The sequence below is a fragment of the Mytilus edulis genome, chromosome 7 (genome assembly GCF_963676685.1).
Source record: "Mytilus edulis chromosome 7, xbMytEdul2.2, whole genome shotgun sequence".
In the NCBI taxonomy this organism is placed as follows: domain Eukaryota; kingdom Metazoa; phylum Mollusca; class Bivalvia; order Mytilida; family Mytilidae; genus Mytilus; species Mytilus edulis.
In genome coordinates this window covers 31,187,016-31,208,061 of record NC_092350.1, presented here as the reverse complement: position 1 = coordinate 31,208,061, position 21,046 = coordinate 31,187,016, and the positions used below count along the sequence as shown (strand labels likewise).

Genomic DNA, 21,046 nt, shown 5'->3' with positions numbered 1-21,046 from the left:
TTATGGGGGGGGGGGGGGGCATTTTTTTTTAGTTGTAATCTCTGTCCTGCCTTTTTATTTTTCACTCTATTTGGTCCTGCCTTTTTTTTTATTAGTTTATCCTGACTTTTTTTTACCTAAATTGTCATCCTGCCTTTTTTTTTTTTGCAAAGTGTCTCATCCTGCCTTTTTTTTACTCAAAACTCCTGTCCTGCCTATTATTTGCAAATTTCATCCTAGCCCCCCCCCCCCCCCCCCCCCCCACCTACCCCATAAAAATCAAATGGTACCTCCCTTAGTGTTTATTTTTAGCTTCCGCGTGTAGTGCTGATTGTGTAATATGTAGATATCTGTTGTCTAACATGGCACAAAGTTGTAAGCAATGTTTGAATACTAATTTATTAGTAATTCTTACGTTACTTGGTGGAGCCGTTGGTTTATCTGTTGGATTTTCTTTAAGGAAATGGACATTAACGAAAGATACTCTACTATGGATAGGTAAATAGTATTATACATGTCATTATAATATTAAATCACAAGACTCACATGACTGATAGTAGCCAAGCATGTTCTTTGCACATTTTATGATGCATGGTGAAATTAGAAAAAAAAATATGTGAAATTGAGTTTGAAAAATAGTCTTAAAAGCAGTAGCTTTGCATGATTTTTTTCTAATGGTAACACATATTATTAGTTGAATGAAAAAAGCATCCTAACACACACAAACAAATCTATCCTATAAAAATTTTAAACGGAGAATTCCAGGAGAGGTATCAAAAGTCAACGGTACTTTGGAGACTGGGCCCATTTTTTTGCCCTCCCCCTTTTTTCCAAATGCCGATTTTTATTCCTTCTGTTTTCTGTATACTATGAACATACATATATATACTATAATTACTATAACCGGCCATTGATATATATGATTGAAATTTATAGTAAATTATAGCAAATACAATTTATTCATAGTATGTGTATGTAGTATACAGAATATCAGTCACCGCCGTGGATAGTAAACTATTAGAATTGATAGTAAATAGAAAATACACGTACTTATGCAAATTATGTTTAATATTAAAACAGGCCTAAAGGGCAGCGGATATCTTTTACATTTCTCAGAAGTCACTCCGATGACGGAAACGATATCTGAACGCATTTATTTTCGTTTTCTTCTCAAAATAACCGAAACTGAAATACTTTAAGCAAAGATGATAAATGCTAGAACACACCCGCGAAATCGTGGGCATTCAGAGCGTGATTGAAAGTATGTAAAGTGTTGCAAGATGATTTTTGTTAAAGATTTAATGACTGGAAAATTTCAGGAAAGGTATCAAAAGTTATGGGTACTTGGGGACAGGACAACTGTTCCCCCCATCCCTCCACCTTTTCCCCAAAAAATTCCAATATTTGGTTTTTCTATTTATTTCAATTATGCCGTTAGCGTTATTATGACATTACTATACCTAAAGTGTATTAGCGTTATTATGAACATTCATTACTATACCTAAAGTGTATTTGCTTTTTACTATAGATCCATTCACAGTTTACTAATCGATCTACCGCGGTCATTGACATATTATATAGACCCTTTCTATTTAATAAACTCTGTTCCCGCCGTGTATAATTAACTTGAAAATGAAAATACACTTTCATAGTATTTGTCATATCAAAGTACAAAGTACAATATCCGGATGCATTTTGGTGTCATACCACCAATTAAAAGTCCCTATCTGTTCAACCAAATTTTGCAATTTTCACAGCTTTCTAAATATTTTACCTTAAGTTTAACTTCATAGAAACTAGGTATATCCTGAATTGTACAGGTGTCACCTTTCTGCATGCCAATTTTCAACATACATTCAAAATCATATAAGAAAGCAGAGAGCTTCCGAAAGGAGGTACCACTAAAAATAACCCCTGGTTTTCTGGAAATCTTAAATTAGTATACTATGGAGGGCATTAATCCTCAATTTTTAATGCAAACTCATAGACAGGTAAATTTTGGCTCAAAATGGTCCTAATATATTTCTCTTTCAACAAAACTTTCATTTCTGCAAATTTGTTAGTTAGTTTAGGTGAACAATGACATCAAATGCACTTTTTTTTGTCCGAGTAGGCCTACTTTCACATACGTTCTAAATTTGAGGGAGTAATTGGTGGTATGACACCTAAATTTTCCCGTTTTTCTCCGCAAATAACCCAAACTGAACAATCATACGAATGGATGACAAATGCGACTATAAATGGTACCTATAGGACACAGAGGCATGATGATGAATTTATTGTGGAAGCAAGAGAAGCGACACACAAAATGAGGTCTTCTCGTTTAATAGTATAGATATTTGTCTTTTCTAATTGTTTATATACAGTGTATGGATTATTTGTCAATGAATGCTTGAAATAATAAATACCAATTGTAAGACACATTCAGTTTATGAAAATTAATTCCGGAAAAAAATTATTTCATTGAAAAGATGTACAAACACGAATTCTACATGTGTTCGGGTGCCATAGTATACATGTATGCTATATAGAATAACATTACTAGATAGTTAAGTGCTTGATAACACATAGGTGTTGTATCAAATTACCGTTATGTACTGAAAGAAGAAATTTCTATTGTTCATGACCCCAATATTTAAATAAAATTTTGTGTACGGTTTATAAATGGTAACATTTCTATTTTTGGTAAAAGTGTTTGCACATCGTAATGTTAAGGTTATACAATTATATAAATACAGTCATGTACATGCAACTTAATTGTCAGCAACTTATCCTGCAATATCAATGACCTATTCAAAAGGGGGATGGGGATAGAGGGCGTACGTCAGCTTTTGATGGGAAAATGTATCATTTTTTAGTATCAAATTGATCATTAAATTCTTCATTCGTTTTCTGGAATTACGACCACTTTCAAAAATCTTGCATCCGCCCTTAGAGGGTATTGCTTAATCATAATATACGTCCCCTAAGACTTAGATATAAGACTTCTTCGGAGTTCAGTGTTTTTGTGATTTTACTTTTTAGTATTTAATGAAATTCTATTCAGGAATACCGGGGGAAATGTACATTCGTATGCAGAAAATGATGATTGTTCCGTTGATGGTTTCTTCAATAATTACAGGTAAGTAATCTTTCATGATTTCCTGTTCCAATAAAAAAAACAGTAACAGGGGACAAGCAAAACCGTACATGTAAGAAAGAAGACAACGAAACGTGCTAACTAATAGATGTAAGCACAACACATTTAAAAAGAACGATAACTTAGAAAATTGAGATTTGAGTTCTTAAATATTTAAACTATGATGACACTCTGTCCATTGCATTTGCAAAATGAAAACAAAAGCGTCTCACTACCAAGAACAACTCATCCATTCCAATATTTATTTGAACTACCATTTCCATCTACGGTACTATCTTGATATTACCTTAATGCGTAATTTGCCATTAGAATTCTGAACTACGAAGTTGTTTAATCTTTCCTAATTTAGCATTAAGCAAACTAAAACATGTTTGAACCAAAGGCTGAGTATCCAATTTCAACCGAACCCGGAATAAAGAAGAAACTTGACAAATGCTAGCCCTGAATTAACGAAATTGTTTGTCTAAACCGAAATGTGTATAAACTTAACCTGGACAATCTTAAAAAATGTCTTACCCGAACTCTAAGTAGACTAAAAACCTGACTATCGTAAAATAACCATGAGTAAATCAGACCCCTATCTTAACTCAACCATAAATGAACTCAAAACCGGCCAAAACCGAACTACGAATAAGTTAAAACCTGTTTAAATCAAAACCCTACAAAATCAGAAATTTGTCTAAATCAAACACCGAGGAAATCAGAAATCTTTATAAACCAAACCGGGAATAAACAAGAAACCCATATTAATCAGTAAACACCTTAAATTTAAACCAAGCCACAAGTACACCAGAAAACTGTATAATCGAAACATTAAATACACAAGAACCTGTCTAAACCAAATCCTAAGTACACCAAAATCCTGTCGAAACCCAACCATGAGTAAATGGTAAATCTGTCAAAATTAAACCGTGAGTAAATCAGAAACCTGTCTTAACCAAGCCATGAATACACAAGAGACCTGTATAAACCGAACCCTTACTATATTAAACACCATTCTTGACCTAACCCTGAGTACACCATATAGATGTCTAAACCAGATCCTGCGTTTAACTCTGAGTATACCAGAAACCTGTCTAAACAAAACATTCAGTTAACCAGAAACCTGTAACCAAATCTTGAGTAAAACTAGAAATTTGTTTTTTTTTATCTTGGGTATGACGAAAATTGATAAATATCGACCAGTAAATCGAATACTTTTCTTATTTGAACAAACGTATTTCATTGTGAGTCGCTACATTTTCACAGTACGTTTAATGTAGTTTTAAACGACTCGGTGTGGTACTATATTTTTAGGGAATATGAAATTTTAATGTATTTGATGGGATTCGATTATCCTTGAGACTAAGATTTTCTTTTATTTACTTGACAATATATTTATAACTGAAGGCAACACTATATTATGTAGGACAGTTCTATTTACAGAATTACATTCAAAGTTGGGAAACAAGTAGATCTTGATGTTATGCACCTGTACTGTAATACACTTAATTTGGGTGTTGACGCAGTACAGTTATTTCATTTTCATAGCCTGCCTAAGATTGTTATTACCCACCTACGATAGTATAGGGGCATTATATTTCTGGTCTGTGCGTCCGTTCGTTCGTCTGTCCCTCTGTCCCGAATCAGGTTAAAGTTTTTGGTCAAGGTAATTTTTGATGAAGTTGAAGTCCAAACAACCTGAAACTTAGTACACATGTTCCCTATGATATGATCTTTCTGATTTGAATGCAACATTAGATTTTACTGAACATATAAAATGATAGTGCGAGTGGAGCATCTTTGTACTGTGAACCATAACAACTTTTTTTGTGCTTTTTTTATATTTCTAGCAACAGCATCCCTCAACTTGAAAGCCAATGGTAAAATAAGCGCGGTCTGTTTGATATTTACAATGGTGTGTAATTTTCTGCCAAGTTTTTTAGGTTGCATCCTTTGTGTAATAATAGAACCAGGTAAACTATGCATATAAGTAAAGAAAATAGAATATTTAAATAATGCGTTTTTTCATTGTCTTTTCATCAGCAAATAATGTGCAATTCTTAATTTGACAAAAAGAAGAAATCTATGATTTGATTAATTATTACAAATGCGGTCACCTATGAACATTAGTAAATAAAAAAGGATATTTTAAAAGTGACTAAGGTGGTGTAATAAGTTCGATCATATTTGCAAAACTGTTGAATATAAATGAAAGGTACTATAAAAAAAAGATGTGATATGATTGCAAATGAGACAACTGTCCACAAGAGACCAAAATGACACAGACATTAACAACTATAGGTCACCGGTTTGAGGTACAACAATCATATATTTGATATACCTTAATTTCCCCCTCGTTTACATTTTACATTTGCTTGTCATTCTGGTTCGTAAATTAGTCTATTTCAAAAGTCTAAATGCTTAATATATCAGTTGTCTTCATAAAAGTACATAATGTTCTCCAAAGTAAGCCCATTTTGGACATTTTGTCAAAATATGATGATTTTGTGCATTTTTCAAACAGAAACACTTTGGCCGCCACCAACGATCCAAAACGTGTTGTAACCAAAAGATTCCAATGTTGATATAGATTTTATTAATATAAAAGCTTTTTGGATTGGAGATGGCGGACAAAGTAAATTATGCCAAAAACAATTAGAATTATGGGGAAAAAGTACCAAAATTGACCTTTTATTACAAATTGTACAATTTTGTTCACAAATTGGAATTTTGTGAATGTAGTTACACTTACCTGATATCCTTACATTATGGATTATCTTTCCGGTATTTGGTCACATCTCGCTCAAAACGCTTGACTGATCAAGAATTCAAACCTCTCGGTGAATCAGTCCAAGCGTGAGAACCCCTTCAGTATTCTCCGGCGAAATCCAAACAGATTGCCGAAAGAATTACTAATGGGGAGGAGGTGGGTAGTATATCAGGTAAGTGTAACTACGTTCACAAAATTCCAATTTGTGAACAAAATTGTACAATTTTAATATTACTTGTTACACTTACCTGATATCCTTACATTATGGATATCATTAGATTCCAAAGCAGTACCAACTCAAGCGGTGGACTAGTTCTTTTGTTCAAATAATGTACACTATATTACACTATATACAAAGTCTAAATAGATGTCTTTCATCTCACACACAAAGGATTAAAAAACTTGCATCGCATCTCGTCGGATATGAATAGTTCCAACACTGTACAAACTATATTACAAGTTAAAAACTGTACACATTTTTCTTCTTTTTAATTTTATGTATTTTTCTTCTTTTTTTTTTTTTTGACTTCGATAAAACATGAGGGTCTATGTGACGTAAGTAAAATTTGGTGAATGTGGATTCCCTGCTCCAATCAGCGGCTTCCATGATGTTCTTCATTGATGCACCTTTATAAAGAGCCCAAGAAGGACCAATAGCTCTTGTCGAATGAGCTTTAACTGATTTCTTTTTGTCGTTATATGCCATCTGAATGGTACTCACAATCCATGATGAAATTGTTTGACTTGAAATTGGCTTATGTGGATTGCTTATTGCTAAAAACAATTTACTATCTTGTCTGTTCTCATCACGAAAATTGTCAGTGCTCTTTAAATAGTAAGTTAATGCTCTTTTAGGGTCAAGAAGCTTTTCTGCATCAAAAGCAGGTACAAAAATCTTAGCACCAAAATGTCCAGGACGGTCTTGTTTTGACAATCCTTCTCTAATAAAATAAACTCCTCTGCGATGTACAGAAATATTTCCATCTCCCAAACGTAAGGCCTGTAAATCACTGCAACGCCTGAAAGTAGTGATAGCAATTAAAAATACAGTTTTCCAAGTGATAAACTTGAGTTCAGCCTTTTTCATTGGTTCAAAAGGCTTTTTCTTTAACATCTCAAGTATTTTATCTAAATTTCATTCAGGAAGTAGTTTGACCCTTGGAGGCCTTGAATTGAAAACACCCTTCAATAAACGAATAATGTATGGGTGTTGACCTACTGGTATTTTTTCGACTGGTGGTAAAACACTTGCTAACATAGATCTGTAGCCCCCTATTGTACTATACTGGAGACCACTGGTATACAGACTTGTAAGAAAATCTGCAGTTTCTGTTAAAGAGGCAGAATAGGGATAAATTTCCCTTTCACTACACCAGCCACAGAATTTTTTGAACTTTTTAGAATAGTCTTTTTGAGTTCCTGTTCTCCAAGAAGCTGACATGAGTTGTCTAGTTTCTTTAGAAAAGCCTCTCCTTTTTGAAAATTCTGTTGATAGAGGCCATGCAACCAGACTGAATATTTCTGGGCTTGGATGGTATATTTTTGTTCTTGGCTGATGTAGTAGATTTTTTTGAACTGGTATTTGTATGGGATAATCTGATATCATTTTTAGCAGTTCTGGGTACCAGTGTCTCCTTGGCAAATGAGGAGCTACTAGAATTATCTGGCAATTGTATCGATTCATGTGTTGAAGCACTCTCGGTACTAGACAGATCGGAGGAAATGCATACCCGACTACATTGTCCCATGGTATGGATAGAGCATCTATTGCATATGCTTCCGGGTGTGGAAACCATGAACAAAATATTTTCACTTTGCGATTTTCCGCTGACGCAAACAAATCTATCATTGGTCTGCCTAACCTGACAAAAATTTGTTGAGCTACAGTCTCCTGAAGAGACCACTCTGTGTGTCTTATTTTTGTCCGTGATAGAAGATCTGCTAACACATTCGCTTTGCCTGCTATATGTGCTGCTTTTATCTGAATTTGTGTTCTATTAGGAGTTTCAACAAATCCCAAGTTTTTTGACAAAGCTGAATTGATTTGGTGCCACCCTGTTTGTTTATGTATTGTACAACTGTCGAGTTGTCGCATCGCAGAAGTACATTTTTCCCTTTCAACTGAGGAAGAAAATGTTGTATTGTTTTCAGTACAGCTTCTAACTCTAGACAATTGATATGTTGAGTTTTCTGTATTTCTGACCAAGTCCCGTGGACTATCAGGGAATCCATGTGACCACCCCAACCGTTCGATGTAGAAGCATCTGTTGTTATGGTCACATGAGTTTCCCAGTGTTGTAAAGATCTGCCCTTTGTAATGTTGGCTGTATCTGACCACCAAATCAGATGAGATTTTAGATATTGTGTAATTGGAACATTGAGTGCCAGATTTTGAGAAGTGGGGCGCCAATGACTCAGTAAAAAAATTTGAATTGGTCTCATATGAAGTCTTGCATAGGGAATCATCTCTATGCAAGAAGCCATAATTCCGAGTAGATGTAAAAATTCTCTGGCTGTTGCATGTTTTTTCAATTTCATTTCTTTGACTGCTTTTTGTAATTTCAACACTCTTTCTTGTGTTGGCATTACTATTCCTAAATCCAGATGGAATAATGCACCTTTATATGTTATTTTCTGTGTTGGAGTTAAAGAGGATTTTTTTAGATTTATTATGAAACCCAACTTTACCAGAAGATTCAACACTATCTCTCGATCCTGGACTAACATGAGAGATGATTGATTTACTAGAAACCAGTCGTCCAGGTATACTACTAGTCTGATGCCTTGTGCTCGTAAATGTGCAGCTACTACCGATACTACTTTGGTAAAAACTCGAGGAGCTGATGTTGGACCAAACGGTAGAGCTGAAAATTGTAAGCAAGGGCTGTTTTTTACACAAAACCTCAGATACTGTATGTGTTTTTGAAATACAGGGATATGCATATATGCGTCCTTTAGATGAGAGATATTGCCCAACCCCCTTGTTTTACTACATTCAAGACTGTTGATAGAGTCCATTTTGAAGTGTTGTTTTCGGAGATACCTGTTGAGGGGCTTTAGATTTATTACGGGTCTCATGTCCCCTGTTTTTTTCGGAACTAGGAAAAATGTGCTGTAGAAACCGTTTAGAATGTCCGCTTGCGGAACATATTCTACAGCGCTTTTTTCCATAAGTTCTTTTACTTCTAAATGTAAAATTTCTAAATCTTTTGCAGGAACAGAAGTTATTTTTACTCCTGTTTTTGGAGGAAACTGATGAAATTCCAGTTTGTAGCCCTCTTTTATAATTGATAAAACCCACTGATCGTTTGTTATTTTTGTCCATTCCTTTAGAAATAGACTTAAACGACCCCCTACAGGTATCTCTGGAAGCAACATTTTCACATGAAAGTTGCTTACCTTGTTCTGATAGTCATTTCTTTTGTTGCCCTTTTGCATGAAATAGGTTGTTAAAGCGACGAAAATTGTTTGTTGTACCAGAACTCTTGTCGTCTTTATCTGGTCTTGTTACTGTACTAGTTCTTTGCACTGTACGCTGTGTACCAGATTTTGCACCTGTGAATGTAGAACCTTGCATTGTCAAATTTTGGTTTCTTAGACCAATCATTAGAAAATTGATTGCCTGTAGCTTTCCTTTTCACTGAAAAAATTTTATTCACATGTAATTCAGGCAGTAACTCTTTTAATTGTTTATTTTTGTCAACCCTGTCTTTAAGAGTTTGTTCCATATTGTCACCAATGACACCTGACTTTGTCAAAGGTAACGACACAAGTGGATGCTTATGCTCTTTAATATCATTAAGACCTGTGTCCTCTCAAGTAGCTTTTCTACGAATTAAGTGGTGAAATGCATCAGCCCGTGCCGCTTGGTCCAAAGATTTTGTAGACATTGCAAATATGTCTCTTACTAGTTGGATAGATTTATCCAAATTAACTTCATTTTCTGACAAAGTATTTAACAAATTGCCCAAAGCTTGTTGGGTGTATGCTGTAGTAATTATCCCCATGCGTGCAGCTACCTGGCCTTGATATGCCAACTTTTCAAGGGATTTTAAACAAGGATTGTATAAATTGCTTTTCTGGCTTACTGCATAAGCTTTAGCACCATGTTTTTTCACTAATAAATCAGGTACCATATTATCTAGACTAGGTACTTCTAAAATGTCACTAGTTTTCTCGTGAACAGGAAAACTGTGTCTATACTCATCATTATAGGCTGTCAACCTTTCTGGATTTTTACACCTCCAAGAACCAGATAAAATATCGATTTGACTTTTGTCAAGAATAAGACCTCCAGAGCTTGTCTCTTTTTTAGTCTTAACATCATCCCCAAATAAAGATTTTAAGTGATCATTATTGTTCTCATCTGAATCACTTTCATTACCCTTCACATATTTACTAAATCTTGATGAAGATTTTTGAGGATTTTCAGTTTCACTTTTTAAAGAAGACTCATCTTCTGAAAGTAAACCTATGTCATGTCTTTCTCTATGACCTGGTGCCAAAGATACAACATCATCATTTTCCCTTTCACGAACTGAATCTGTTGGAAAATGTTCATGGTTAGAATCCTCAACAAGTCTGTGCGCTCCTGAAGAGCCACTATCTTGTTCAGATTGATTCTGACAAGGTCTCTGCTCACCTGATGTGACAGTATCCTTGTTTATATTTATACCATCGTTTGAACTAAATAAATCAAAATATTTTTCAAACCTGGTTTCTATCTGTGTGAAACGGCTTTCCCATTTCTTATTCAGTTCCTCGACCTCGTCCTTTTTCTTGGACCTACTGGAACTGGTCTTTCTCGAGGCTTTGGGCTCCGCCATTTTATCCCGAGTATCACCTGCCACTGACGACTTTGGACTGCTGGCAGTAGAAAATACCTCGTCTTCACTGAGCGTGTGGTGAACGGTAGCTTCCGTCATTTTTGCACGCATACAAAAACTTAAATTGCAAAAATTGTGTCAAAGACACGTTAATTCTGACGAATAAAGAAACGTGACCGCTTTGGATTTCGCCGGAAAGAATACTGAAGGGGTTCTCACGCTTGGACTGATTCACCGAGAGGTTTGAATTCTTGATCAGTCAAGCGTTTTGAGCGAGATGTGACCAAATACCAGAAAGATAATCCATAATGTAAGGATATCAGGTAAGTGTAACAAGTAATATTAAAATTGTGTTTATTTAAGGGGTCATAGCTCGATAATTTGTAAAGGAAAGTGCCAGAAAAAATAATCTTGTTTTAATAGTATTATCACAAGTATTTCTATATGAAATTTGGAATATTTCGACCCAAGTTAAAAAACATAAAAAAATCAGGGCCAATTTTAACCCTTCGTGAACCATTAGTTAAAGTATTCAATTCGGAAAGTCCATAATCACATAACAAAATCAAAAAACAAAACGCATAAAAAAACGAATGGACAAGAACTGTCATATTCCTGACTTGGTACAGGCATTTTCAAAACCTGGTTTTATAGCGCTAACACTCTCACTTTGATAACGAAGATGTAGTATGAGTACCAGTGAGAGAATTCTCCATCCAAGTAACCATTAGTAAAAGTAAACCATTTTGGATCTAAGGACGGTCTCAAACACGGATCCTTGGCTCACACGGAACAACAAGCTATAAAGGGCCCCAAAAATGACTAGTGTAAAACCATTCAAACGGGAAACCCAACTGTCTAATCAATATAAAAAATGAGAAACGAGAAACACTTATGTAACACATCAAGAAACGACAACGACTGTTAAACATCAGATATCGGACTTAGAACAAGTGCAAACAAACTCATCGGGTTTAAACGTTTTAATAGGTACCAACCTTCAACGTTACTTGACATAATAGTGTAATATCACAACATAGAAGGACACTGTATATCATATTTGTTTTTAATTTCTTGCTTTGTTCATAGATCGAGTCGTTATTTTGCTTATTCAAACTGTTTTACATTTGTCATTAAATGTATACGGTATGTTACAAAATGTTATGAGGTATGTGTTTTGCTCCTTGTGAAAGGCCATACGGTGACCTATGGTTGCTAACTTTTTGATCTTCTTCGTCAATGTGGTATAGTTGTCAATAAGACAACTCTCCACCAAATGAGTCCATACCACATCTAAGTACTATAACATATGCATATTGATATTTGTATAAGACTTAAATGATTAAATTTGATCATGTGTTGCAGGAAAAAGTGTCCATATATCAAAGGAATTTGCCACTGTTCACGATCAAAGTACAGAAACACAGGATATATTTGCCGATCTTTTAAGGTATACTTACTTAGTTCAAGATGGTCAATATGTGATCCAAATGCATTTTCCCGCGATTTTTTATTTAACTTATTCTTTAATTTCATATGTATGATATTGTTTTTCTTTCTACAGAAATGTGTTTCCTGACAATCTTATTGTGTCGACATTTGAACAGGTGAGAATTTTTTTCAGGTATATTGTTTGTTATAATATTTTCATAATACATACCTTGTAGTATATGCAGTTAGAACACTAAACAACTTCTAGATATACGTAACCAGCTAACTAACTATATTTTAAACAAAGTAACTGCCAAGTCCCTTTGTGGCAAGGTTTGTTTATTTGTATTACATGGTAGTATAATCATCTGTTGGTTGAAATGGGAAATAAACTATGTATGATACCGATTGTTCGAGAATAATATCGAATATAAAAACTATAAAAATGTTTTAAAGCATAACAGTCAAAAACCATAAACAGAACACTCAAAAAGATTTACATTTAGCTGGTGAGGTTATGATCGATCGTAAAAAACAAACACTGTTTAAACAAAACTAAACATTATAGAGGAACACTTTTATCAAATGGAGCACAGACAATGATTTGTCCTGAAATTAACATTGCAAAAAAAGCTTTTTTAACGTATTTATTTCGAAATGTACAATGCATGCCGATTAGTATCGTAATAGAAAATAAACTTGTCGACAATATGATTGAGAATTGAGACTGGAAACGGTGAATGTGTCAAAAAACACCAAATCCGACCAAAGAGCAGAAAAAGGTTCAAAATCACCGATAGGTCTTTAACACATCGATAATATCCCGCAGCTGGAAGCTTGCTTCAGCTTGCACCTATACAATTATAATGTATACTAGTTAATCGAAAATAAACGTCACGTTTAACTCCGAAACATAAAAAAGAACTAAAATAAATTACCAAAAAAACATACAAAACTAATAAAGGCCAGAGGTTTATGACATGGGACAGGCGAAAAAATGCAGAGCTGTTGGATATGTTTTGTAAGATCTTAACCCTCCCTATACCTCTAGTCAATGACGAATGAACAAACACACCACAATACATTCAAATGAAGAAACGAAAGAAGACGAAATGGATCACAAAACACAACACAACACGATACATCCCAACAAAAGAATCAAACAATCACACGGTCCAGTTATTATGCTTCCTATCATTAAGAAAGCATTTTCAAGTTGTGCAGTGTCGTAATGTACCTTTAGACATAACAAACGTTTCAAAATTGGTAAAAATTTCAAATATGAAATTAAAGTCTTGTGTCCCCTCTGTCCTAACTTTTCTTTATCTTGCTTTTTGAAGGCACACACACAATACAGGATTGCTGAAAGAAATCTTAGTCTAATAAAAAATGAATCAAGCTTTATAACAATAATTAAAGAAAAAGAAAAAATACTAGGGTCTGCAAATGGTACAAATATAATTGGTCAGTATGTATAGAAGATTTTAGATTTTAATCTTTTAATTTTTTTTTTAAAATCGAAGCTCTATCGACAAATAATTGAATATTTCTAAAATGAAATAATTCACAAAGACTGTTTCCAAATGTTAATGTCATCTATTTTAGAAAGAAATGTATAATGCAAACAGAAAAATATTATGCAAGTTTAAGAATTGAACACGTACATAATGAAATTAAATTATTCATAATATATAGTAGTGTTTGAAACATGAATATATATCAGCACAACAAATAACCTTTGTCAGTGTCGATCATTTATCAAAAGCTAGATACCATTCAAGTATAACTACACCCTTAAAGCCGTGAAATAAGAGTACAAAACTTCATCTACGAAAGGAAAAAACACTAATATGAATACTTCAAATCAAAAGAAAATTGAACCAATCAATTGCAAAAACTTAAAAACAAAAAGTAGGAAAAAAATCCTTTAAGGAATAAAAGAAGACTGATCGAAACGGGGTTGGCAGAAACACCGCCATACCATGACCTAAAGCTAAAAAAATCCTGTATCATTTAGTCATGTGTGGAGAGATGTCTCATTCGCATCATACCACATCTTCTACATATTTTTTTCATATATGTATATATACATATCGGTATAAAAACTGTTACCTTGTTTAATATTTGGCTATGGTTGTTGGTTTCGTTTTTCCGTATAGTCAACAACCAAATCCGAGTAACGAAAAATTAAAAGGCACAAGGACATGACAAAAAAAGTACCACTAGCAAATGTTCTGCATCAACATCGCATAAAGGATGTTTGTTAATTACAAAGGCCCAAACCAAACTATTTGAAATGAATGGAACAGTTTTACCGATGTTCTTATAATATATAACGAGAAAGAAGACAAAAATTAAGTAAAAAATGGAGAAAAAAACCCAACATAAAAACAAACGGTAAAACCATGTACTCCATTAGGAGTGAGTGGATGTGTTTCGATAGGAATGTTAGGGATGTATGAATACGTGTAAATGTTAGGAAGTATATGACTAAAAGGGACACAAAAAGAAAAGACAAGGTTTCTGACTTTGCTCCGATAATTAAAATATTATTGGTTTGATAAGTTGTGCTATATCTTTTTTATCTCTGAAATAATGATTGGTACCAAATCCAGCGAAGAACGGACAATTAAAACTAATCAGGAAAAAAATCATATAGCTATTACAGACGACGAATACACAGTTGAATAAAAATAAATCAAGATCAAGACGTATTATTGAATTTTAAAATTTAACAAAAGCAACGGTTACTTTTTTTTCTTTTTTTTTTTTTTAAATATATGATTTCTATTTAAAAATTACAGTTACTTACTTTTTTTTTTAACAAATATATAATTACTATTAAAAATTTGTAAAGGAACAAACCCATTCAATTACTGTTATCCGTTGAAACTGATATTATGTCTTACGATATGAATATAGGATTGATAATAGCAAGCAGTATATTTGGAATGGCAACCAGTACAACAAAGGAACACGGAAAAGCCTTCTACAACTTCTTTACATCCGCTACCTATGTCATTCTACAGATGTTGCGATGGCTTATTTGGTATTATATATGACTTTTTTTCAAATAGAAATTAATGATTTGAGATTATTTATGTCAACGTCATACAGGAAAAAAATAGCCATGAATATTTATATCGAAAATTATTTGGCAGTTAAATTTTCAAATAATTACTATAACGCATTTCGTGTGTTTATTTCTGGCGTTTGTAAAGTAAGATAATAATTAATTGGTATACTAAGGTTAAAAGTCGAGTCCAAAATAGACTGACCATCATATTTACATTAGCAACTATAACAAACAGGAAGGAAACTAACTTATATACATAAATCGTATATATTTTATATGTTTGTTTTTTAAATTTTATTTGCAGATTTAATATATAGAAACAATTATGTTAAAACAGAATATCATAAAAAAAACAATGCAAAGTCAAAGAAAGAAACAAAAACACTTTCAAAACGACCAGCATATGACGTTTTATGTGCTTAGTAGCGTTCTAACCACAGCTCACGTAAAGTAGAATAACTGATTACATAATATTAATAATGCCTAATTTAGTGTTGACATAATAAACAATTATGAATGTAGATTGTGACAAATTTAATAAATTCATTAGTTAGTAAACATGTTCATTTAATTTTTTCATGAAGGTTTACACCTGTTGGAGTAGCTAGTCTTCTTGCAAGGACAATAGCAAGCTCGGCCGATACTAGTGACGAGTTCAGGCACTTGGGAATGTTTATAGCTACAGCCTTGCTTGGTTTTGCCTTATGGTCGTTAGCAGTTGTCCCGTTGAATTATTTTATCATATACAGAACAAATCCATTCCGTTTTCTCTTCACACTGGTCGAACCAGTCTTAATAACTTTTGCAACAAGTAGCACGTAAGTATGTACCGCTGAATCTAGAAAAAAGTAAAATAACAAAAATACTGAATGAACTCAACACATCAAACGAATAGATAAAAACTGCCATATGCCTGACTTGGTACAGGCTTGTCTTATGTAGAAAATGATCGATTTAACCTGGGTTTAAAGCTAGCTAAATCCGTCGCTTAGTTTGATAGCTAGCTAAAGTTAAACATCTCACTTGTAAAAAAAAGAGTGTTATTTGAAACTTTTTTCACAATGACAGTTTTAGTTAAGCCTGATTAGATTACAAATTGGAAATATATTTTCCCGTTATTTTACTTTTACTTCAACTGTTCAAACATAGATACCAATATTATTACATCATACCATTTTAAAAAAACTTAATTTTGTTTCTATCATTTCATTTATCACTTTCTTTAGGTGCTGTATTTGTTTGTGATCAACCATCTTCATATGTTTTTCTTAATTTAAAAAAAAAAAAAAGCTTATTTCTCCAGGCACTATTATAATGTGTTATTGAAACAATCGTATGATGAATGACTTTATAACTGTGAATATGTATTATCATCATTACATATATATGGTATATTATTAGACATAAACAACAAGATAATTTTGATTTACGGATAATCTAGCCAATGTAGAAGAGCTGATAAAATATCTATGCATATAAATATCTTGATTTGTACATTAAAGAAAAATAAAAAAAGATTGTCTCTATCCGTAAGTAAATAACGGTGTTCCCTGAAGTAACCTTGATATTAAATAATGAAATTATTGTTATTAGATAAAAATAATAATTTGGATGTACTGATGTACTGGTCATCTGCTTTAGTGTTTGATTAAGTCGTGAGATCAAGGGTAATTTTTTGGCGAGGTCGTACTCAATTGGAAAAAGAGGTAATATTGTGAAATTAATCGCTAGATATTATTTTAGGTATGGGTGTGTCATTATCAATATATATAGATCCTATATATATTCGACATCTGCTTTTGTTATAATTGGAACTTCAACAATTTATAGTTCTTTATAACGTTGTAAGCGTTGCACACGTAGTACTCATATACGTTTTTTACGATTGTCCACATGACTTTTCAACATCATTCAGGATATTCGCTTATTACGCTTTAAGCTTGTGTCACCCTTTTTGTTTAGTTCCTACACTTAGCCTTGCCAGTTTTTACAGATAGACGAAACGCGCGTCTGGCGTACTAAATTATAATCCAGGTACCTTTGATAACTATTTACACCACTGGGTCGATGGCACTGCTGGTGGGCGTTTCGTCCCCGAGGGTATCACCAGCCCAGTAGTCAACATTTCGGTGTTGACATGAATATCAATAATGTGATCATTTTTATAAATTTCCTGTTTACAAAACTTAGAATTTTTCGAAAAACTGAGGATTTTCTTATCCCAGGCATAGATTACCTTAGCCGTATTAGGCACAACTATTTGGAATTTTGGATCCTCCTTGTTCTTCAACTTTGTACTTGTTTGGCTTTATAAAATTTTGATATGAGCGTCACTGATGAGTCTTATGTAGACAAAACGCGCGTCTGGCGTAATTAATTATAATCCTGGTACCTCTGATAACTATTTACCGATACAAGCAATTGATATTTTCCCCAATATTCGGGAGATAGTTTCTCACAGAGGCTTTCATTTGGAATTCAATAAAAAGAAGACTGTACGTACTGGTGTACGGGATAATAAAACATTTTGATTAGAATTGTTTCAGTCCAAAATGTCCGCCCCTCTCAATATCATCTACTTTTATACGGCGGTTCAAGTTCTCGACCTTTAATTCGGTGAACCCTGGTTTCAATTGTTAATGTTTTGTGTTCTGAATTGGAGGGACACACTTGTAAATGGCAAACAACACTCAATCAATTAACAATACAATTGAATCAATGAAGATGAATAGTATATACTATTACACTACCAGTCAACACAGAAAAACAGATCAAAAAGATGATGCTTCTTTTTTGTTTTGTTTCAGAGCCATTGCTATGCCTGAAACATTGCACAGCTTGGAAGTGATTAACAAACTAGACAAAAGAGTTACCAGGTTTGTCGTACCTGTGTCAGTGTCTATAGGTAGGAGTGGCACATGTCTTTATATCAGCATATCATGTTTGTTTGTTGTACAACTAGTTGGAATGGAACTAACATTTACAAGACTTGTCCTAGTATGGTAAGAAGTTGTATAGTAAAATTGCTCTCCATAAACATACAAATAAAAATAAAAACCCAATTATATTCTTTTAAAATGTATGTTTGACTTCCAAGAAAGATTACGACCATTTGCCAGAATTTATAAATTGATAGATTGATTTGTATTTAGGTCTATCTGAGAACTGTTAGAGAATACGTTTACGTAATCATATTAGGTGATCAAACGGAATTTTATTGAATTTATTTATGATCTTCATTGCCTTAACGCATATAATAGTTAATGGTTATGTTAACACATATTAAAGGCAACCTGTATTTACCGATGTTCGAATATTTTAGAATGAATAAAATATATCTGCTAACTTTATTGTCTAAAATAAGATTTGAATTGTTTCTAAATTTTTTAATGCATTTTTGTTTGTTTATGTTCGAAATCTTAATTTTGTAGTATTTTATCAACGATATCAGCATTAGCTAACCCACCAGTTACTGGTGCCAGTCTAGTCAATATAATTATCATACTAACAGCATTAGATATACCACCAGAGGCTGCTTCCTTATTATATGCATTTGATTGGCTATTGTAAGTAACTTAATTGTAATAAGAGTAAGAATATGCCGCACGATTGCTAATGAGGTAACTATCAACCACAAAAGGGAAGGATATAAACAACTACTGATCATAGATCGTTATGTGGCCTTCAACAGTCAACACCACAAAGTAAATAATAATCATGATAACGAACTCTAGCATACCATGAGGAACAATTCAAAAGCGAAACAAACTGCTACATTTATCATGTTTATTCTTAAACCATTATTGGTTATTAATTATGACAAACAGTAACCAACGACATCAACTGCATCACAGGCTCCTGATTTAAGACAGTCACATAAACAATGTGACTTTATTAAATTTTTCTGTGAGGAAACATACGTTTTTGTTATTATAAGATATGAAATAAACTCATCGTTGATACCACATTAAAATTGGGTTGTCCAGACATTTGGTCTACAAAAGACGCATCAGTTACAATGTATGCTCGAACAGAAAGAGTTTAAAGCAATATAAGGACTTAGGCCCGAAGAAATCGAACGCCGAAAATCAAAACAAAAATCACTGTTTATTCACAGTCGTTTTCATATATTGTGTACACAATTCAAGTTGTTTTTGTCTAGATTATTGTTTAATATTTAACTTACTTATGATACATTTTATTTTGTAGAGAAAGATGTAGATCAATAACTAATTTATTCTCACATGCTCTTTGTGTTGTTGTTACTTATGAACTAAGCAAATCGGCATTGTCTGAAGATAATCAAGAAGTCACAGAAAATATATTAAACACAGAGATAACAGTTTAAGTTATTGCTTTTTTTATTATTGAATAAAACAAAAATAATGAATACCTTTATATTTTCCTTTTATTTTGTCAGAATATCCATATAATAGTATAAAAGGCATCAGGATTTAATGTGATTTTTATGCCCCACCTACGATAGTAAAGGGGCATTATGTTTTTATGGTCTGTGTCTCCGTTCGTGCGTCCGTCCGTTCGTCTGTGCGTCCGTCCGTTCAGGTTAGACTTTTGACCCAAATTTCACGGTCCACTGAACATAGAAAATGAAAGTGGGAGTTTCAGGTTAAAGTTTTTGGTCAAGGTATTTTTTGATGAAATTGAAGTCCAATCAACTTGAAACTTAGTACACTTGTTGCTTATGATATGATCTTTCTAATTTTAAAGCCAAATTAGAATTTTCACAGAACATAGAAAATGAAAGTGAGAGTTTCAGGTTAAAGTTTTTGGTCAAGATAGTTTTTGATGAAATTGAAGTCCAATCAACTTGAAACTTAGTACATATGTTCTCTATAGTATAATCTTTCTATTGTTAATGGCAAATGAGATAATTACCCAATTTCACGGTCCATGGAACATGGAAAAGGATAGCGCGAGTGGGGCATCCGTGTACTTTGGACACATTCTTGTTTAGCTTACTTTAAGTCAGTAACCTTTGATGCTCTGGGATATCAATGGAAATAGAAAAATATGCTTGCACATTGGAACTATTAAAATTATATAAGTTTAAGACCAAACGTCACTTATATGGCAGTTAAGGCAAATACTCTGTGAGAATCATCTGACGAAGTGATTACTGATTTAGAGGGGAAAATAAATAGATGCATAAGTCAGGATGCTTAAATCGAGGAAAACAAATTAAAGAGGTTATTTGAATATTATTTTACCGTTTTTTTTGTTTTACTTTACCTTTCACATTCTTTATGTGTTGTATTAGTTTGTGATACAACATCCACATATTAATCTTTTTTAAGGTAAAAAGCTATCTTCCCTACGCCTTTGATTATATGAACATATACAACTATGTTCTATGATAGGACAGACATACGTAGACCTACTTACTATGTGTTCTTATCAATGCATATATATGGGCAAAATGTTCGACATTATAACGCCTAGATTGTCAGATTAATTAGCCAATTTAGATGCTTTAATAAGATATCAATGAATACATGGAAGTCATATACATAATATATGTTCTTATATAAAAATTAATGTGTTATCTGAGGTCTTCTTTACCTTTAATTTAAGAAGGTTTGTAAGATTCAAGAATATTAATTAGAATGAAATGCTCATCTCCTGTGATGTTTTAATATGAAAGGTACATAGGAAAAGGGTGTTTTTTCTAGGTCGTTCTCAATTGGTGATCTTTTTTTTATATAAAGATAAAATCTCCACTGTGAATATTGTGAGAGTAAACAAATATATTTCTTTTACGTACTTTTTGTGTTTTTGTCTTATAGTTCCGTTAGTGTTCAACATCTTATTTTATTGATAATTGA

At 33.1% G+C, this 21,046-nt stretch overlaps 2 protein-coding genes and 1 long non-coding RNA gene across 3 annotated transcripts in view; 1 reads left to right on the top strand and 2 right to left on the bottom strand.

Moving 5' to 3' along the window:
• Positions 1-21,046, bottom strand: part of LOC139481246 (excitatory amino acid transporter 1-like) — a 74,846-nt gene that overhangs the window by 43,194 nt on the left and 10,606 nt on the right. The window lies entirely within an intron of this gene.
• LOC139482512 (excitatory amino acid transporter 1-like) lies at positions 306-19,551 on the top strand. Its single transcript, XM_071266425.1, has 11 exons — positions 306-477; positions 3,026-3,100; positions 4,951-5,073; positions 12,062-12,146; positions 12,261-12,303; positions 13,468-13,591; positions 15,050-15,176; positions 15,788-16,021; positions 18,011-18,205; positions 18,635-18,769; positions 19,413-19,551. Exons 1-11 carry the CDS (start codon positions 342-344, stop codon positions 19,549-19,551), a joined length of 1,416 nt encoding a protein of 471 aa, XP_071122526.1. The 5' UTR covers positions 306-341.
• Positions 6,510-9,421, bottom strand: LOC139481251 (uncharacterized). Its single transcript, XR_011654585.1, has 2 exons — positions 9,270-9,421; positions 6,510-6,889 (listed from the first exon to the last, which is right to left on the bottom strand). It is a non-coding gene; the product is annotated as an uncharacterized lncRNA (long non-coding RNA).

Excerpts from the sequence above, each read along its gene's own strand:
- LOC139482512 (XM_071266425.1), top strand. The coding sequence starts at position 342 with ATGGCACAAAGTTGTAAGCAATGTTTGAATACTAATTTATTAGTAATT. Across the intron at positions 3,101-4,950 it reads GGTTTCTTCAATAATTACAG|CAACAGCATCCCTCAACTTG; the intron begins GTAAGTAATCTT and ends TTATATTTCTAG. Across the intron at positions 18,770-19,412 it reads TATGCATTTGATTGGCTATT|AGAAAGATGTAGATCAATAA; the intron begins GTAAGTAACTTA and ends TTTATTTTGTAG.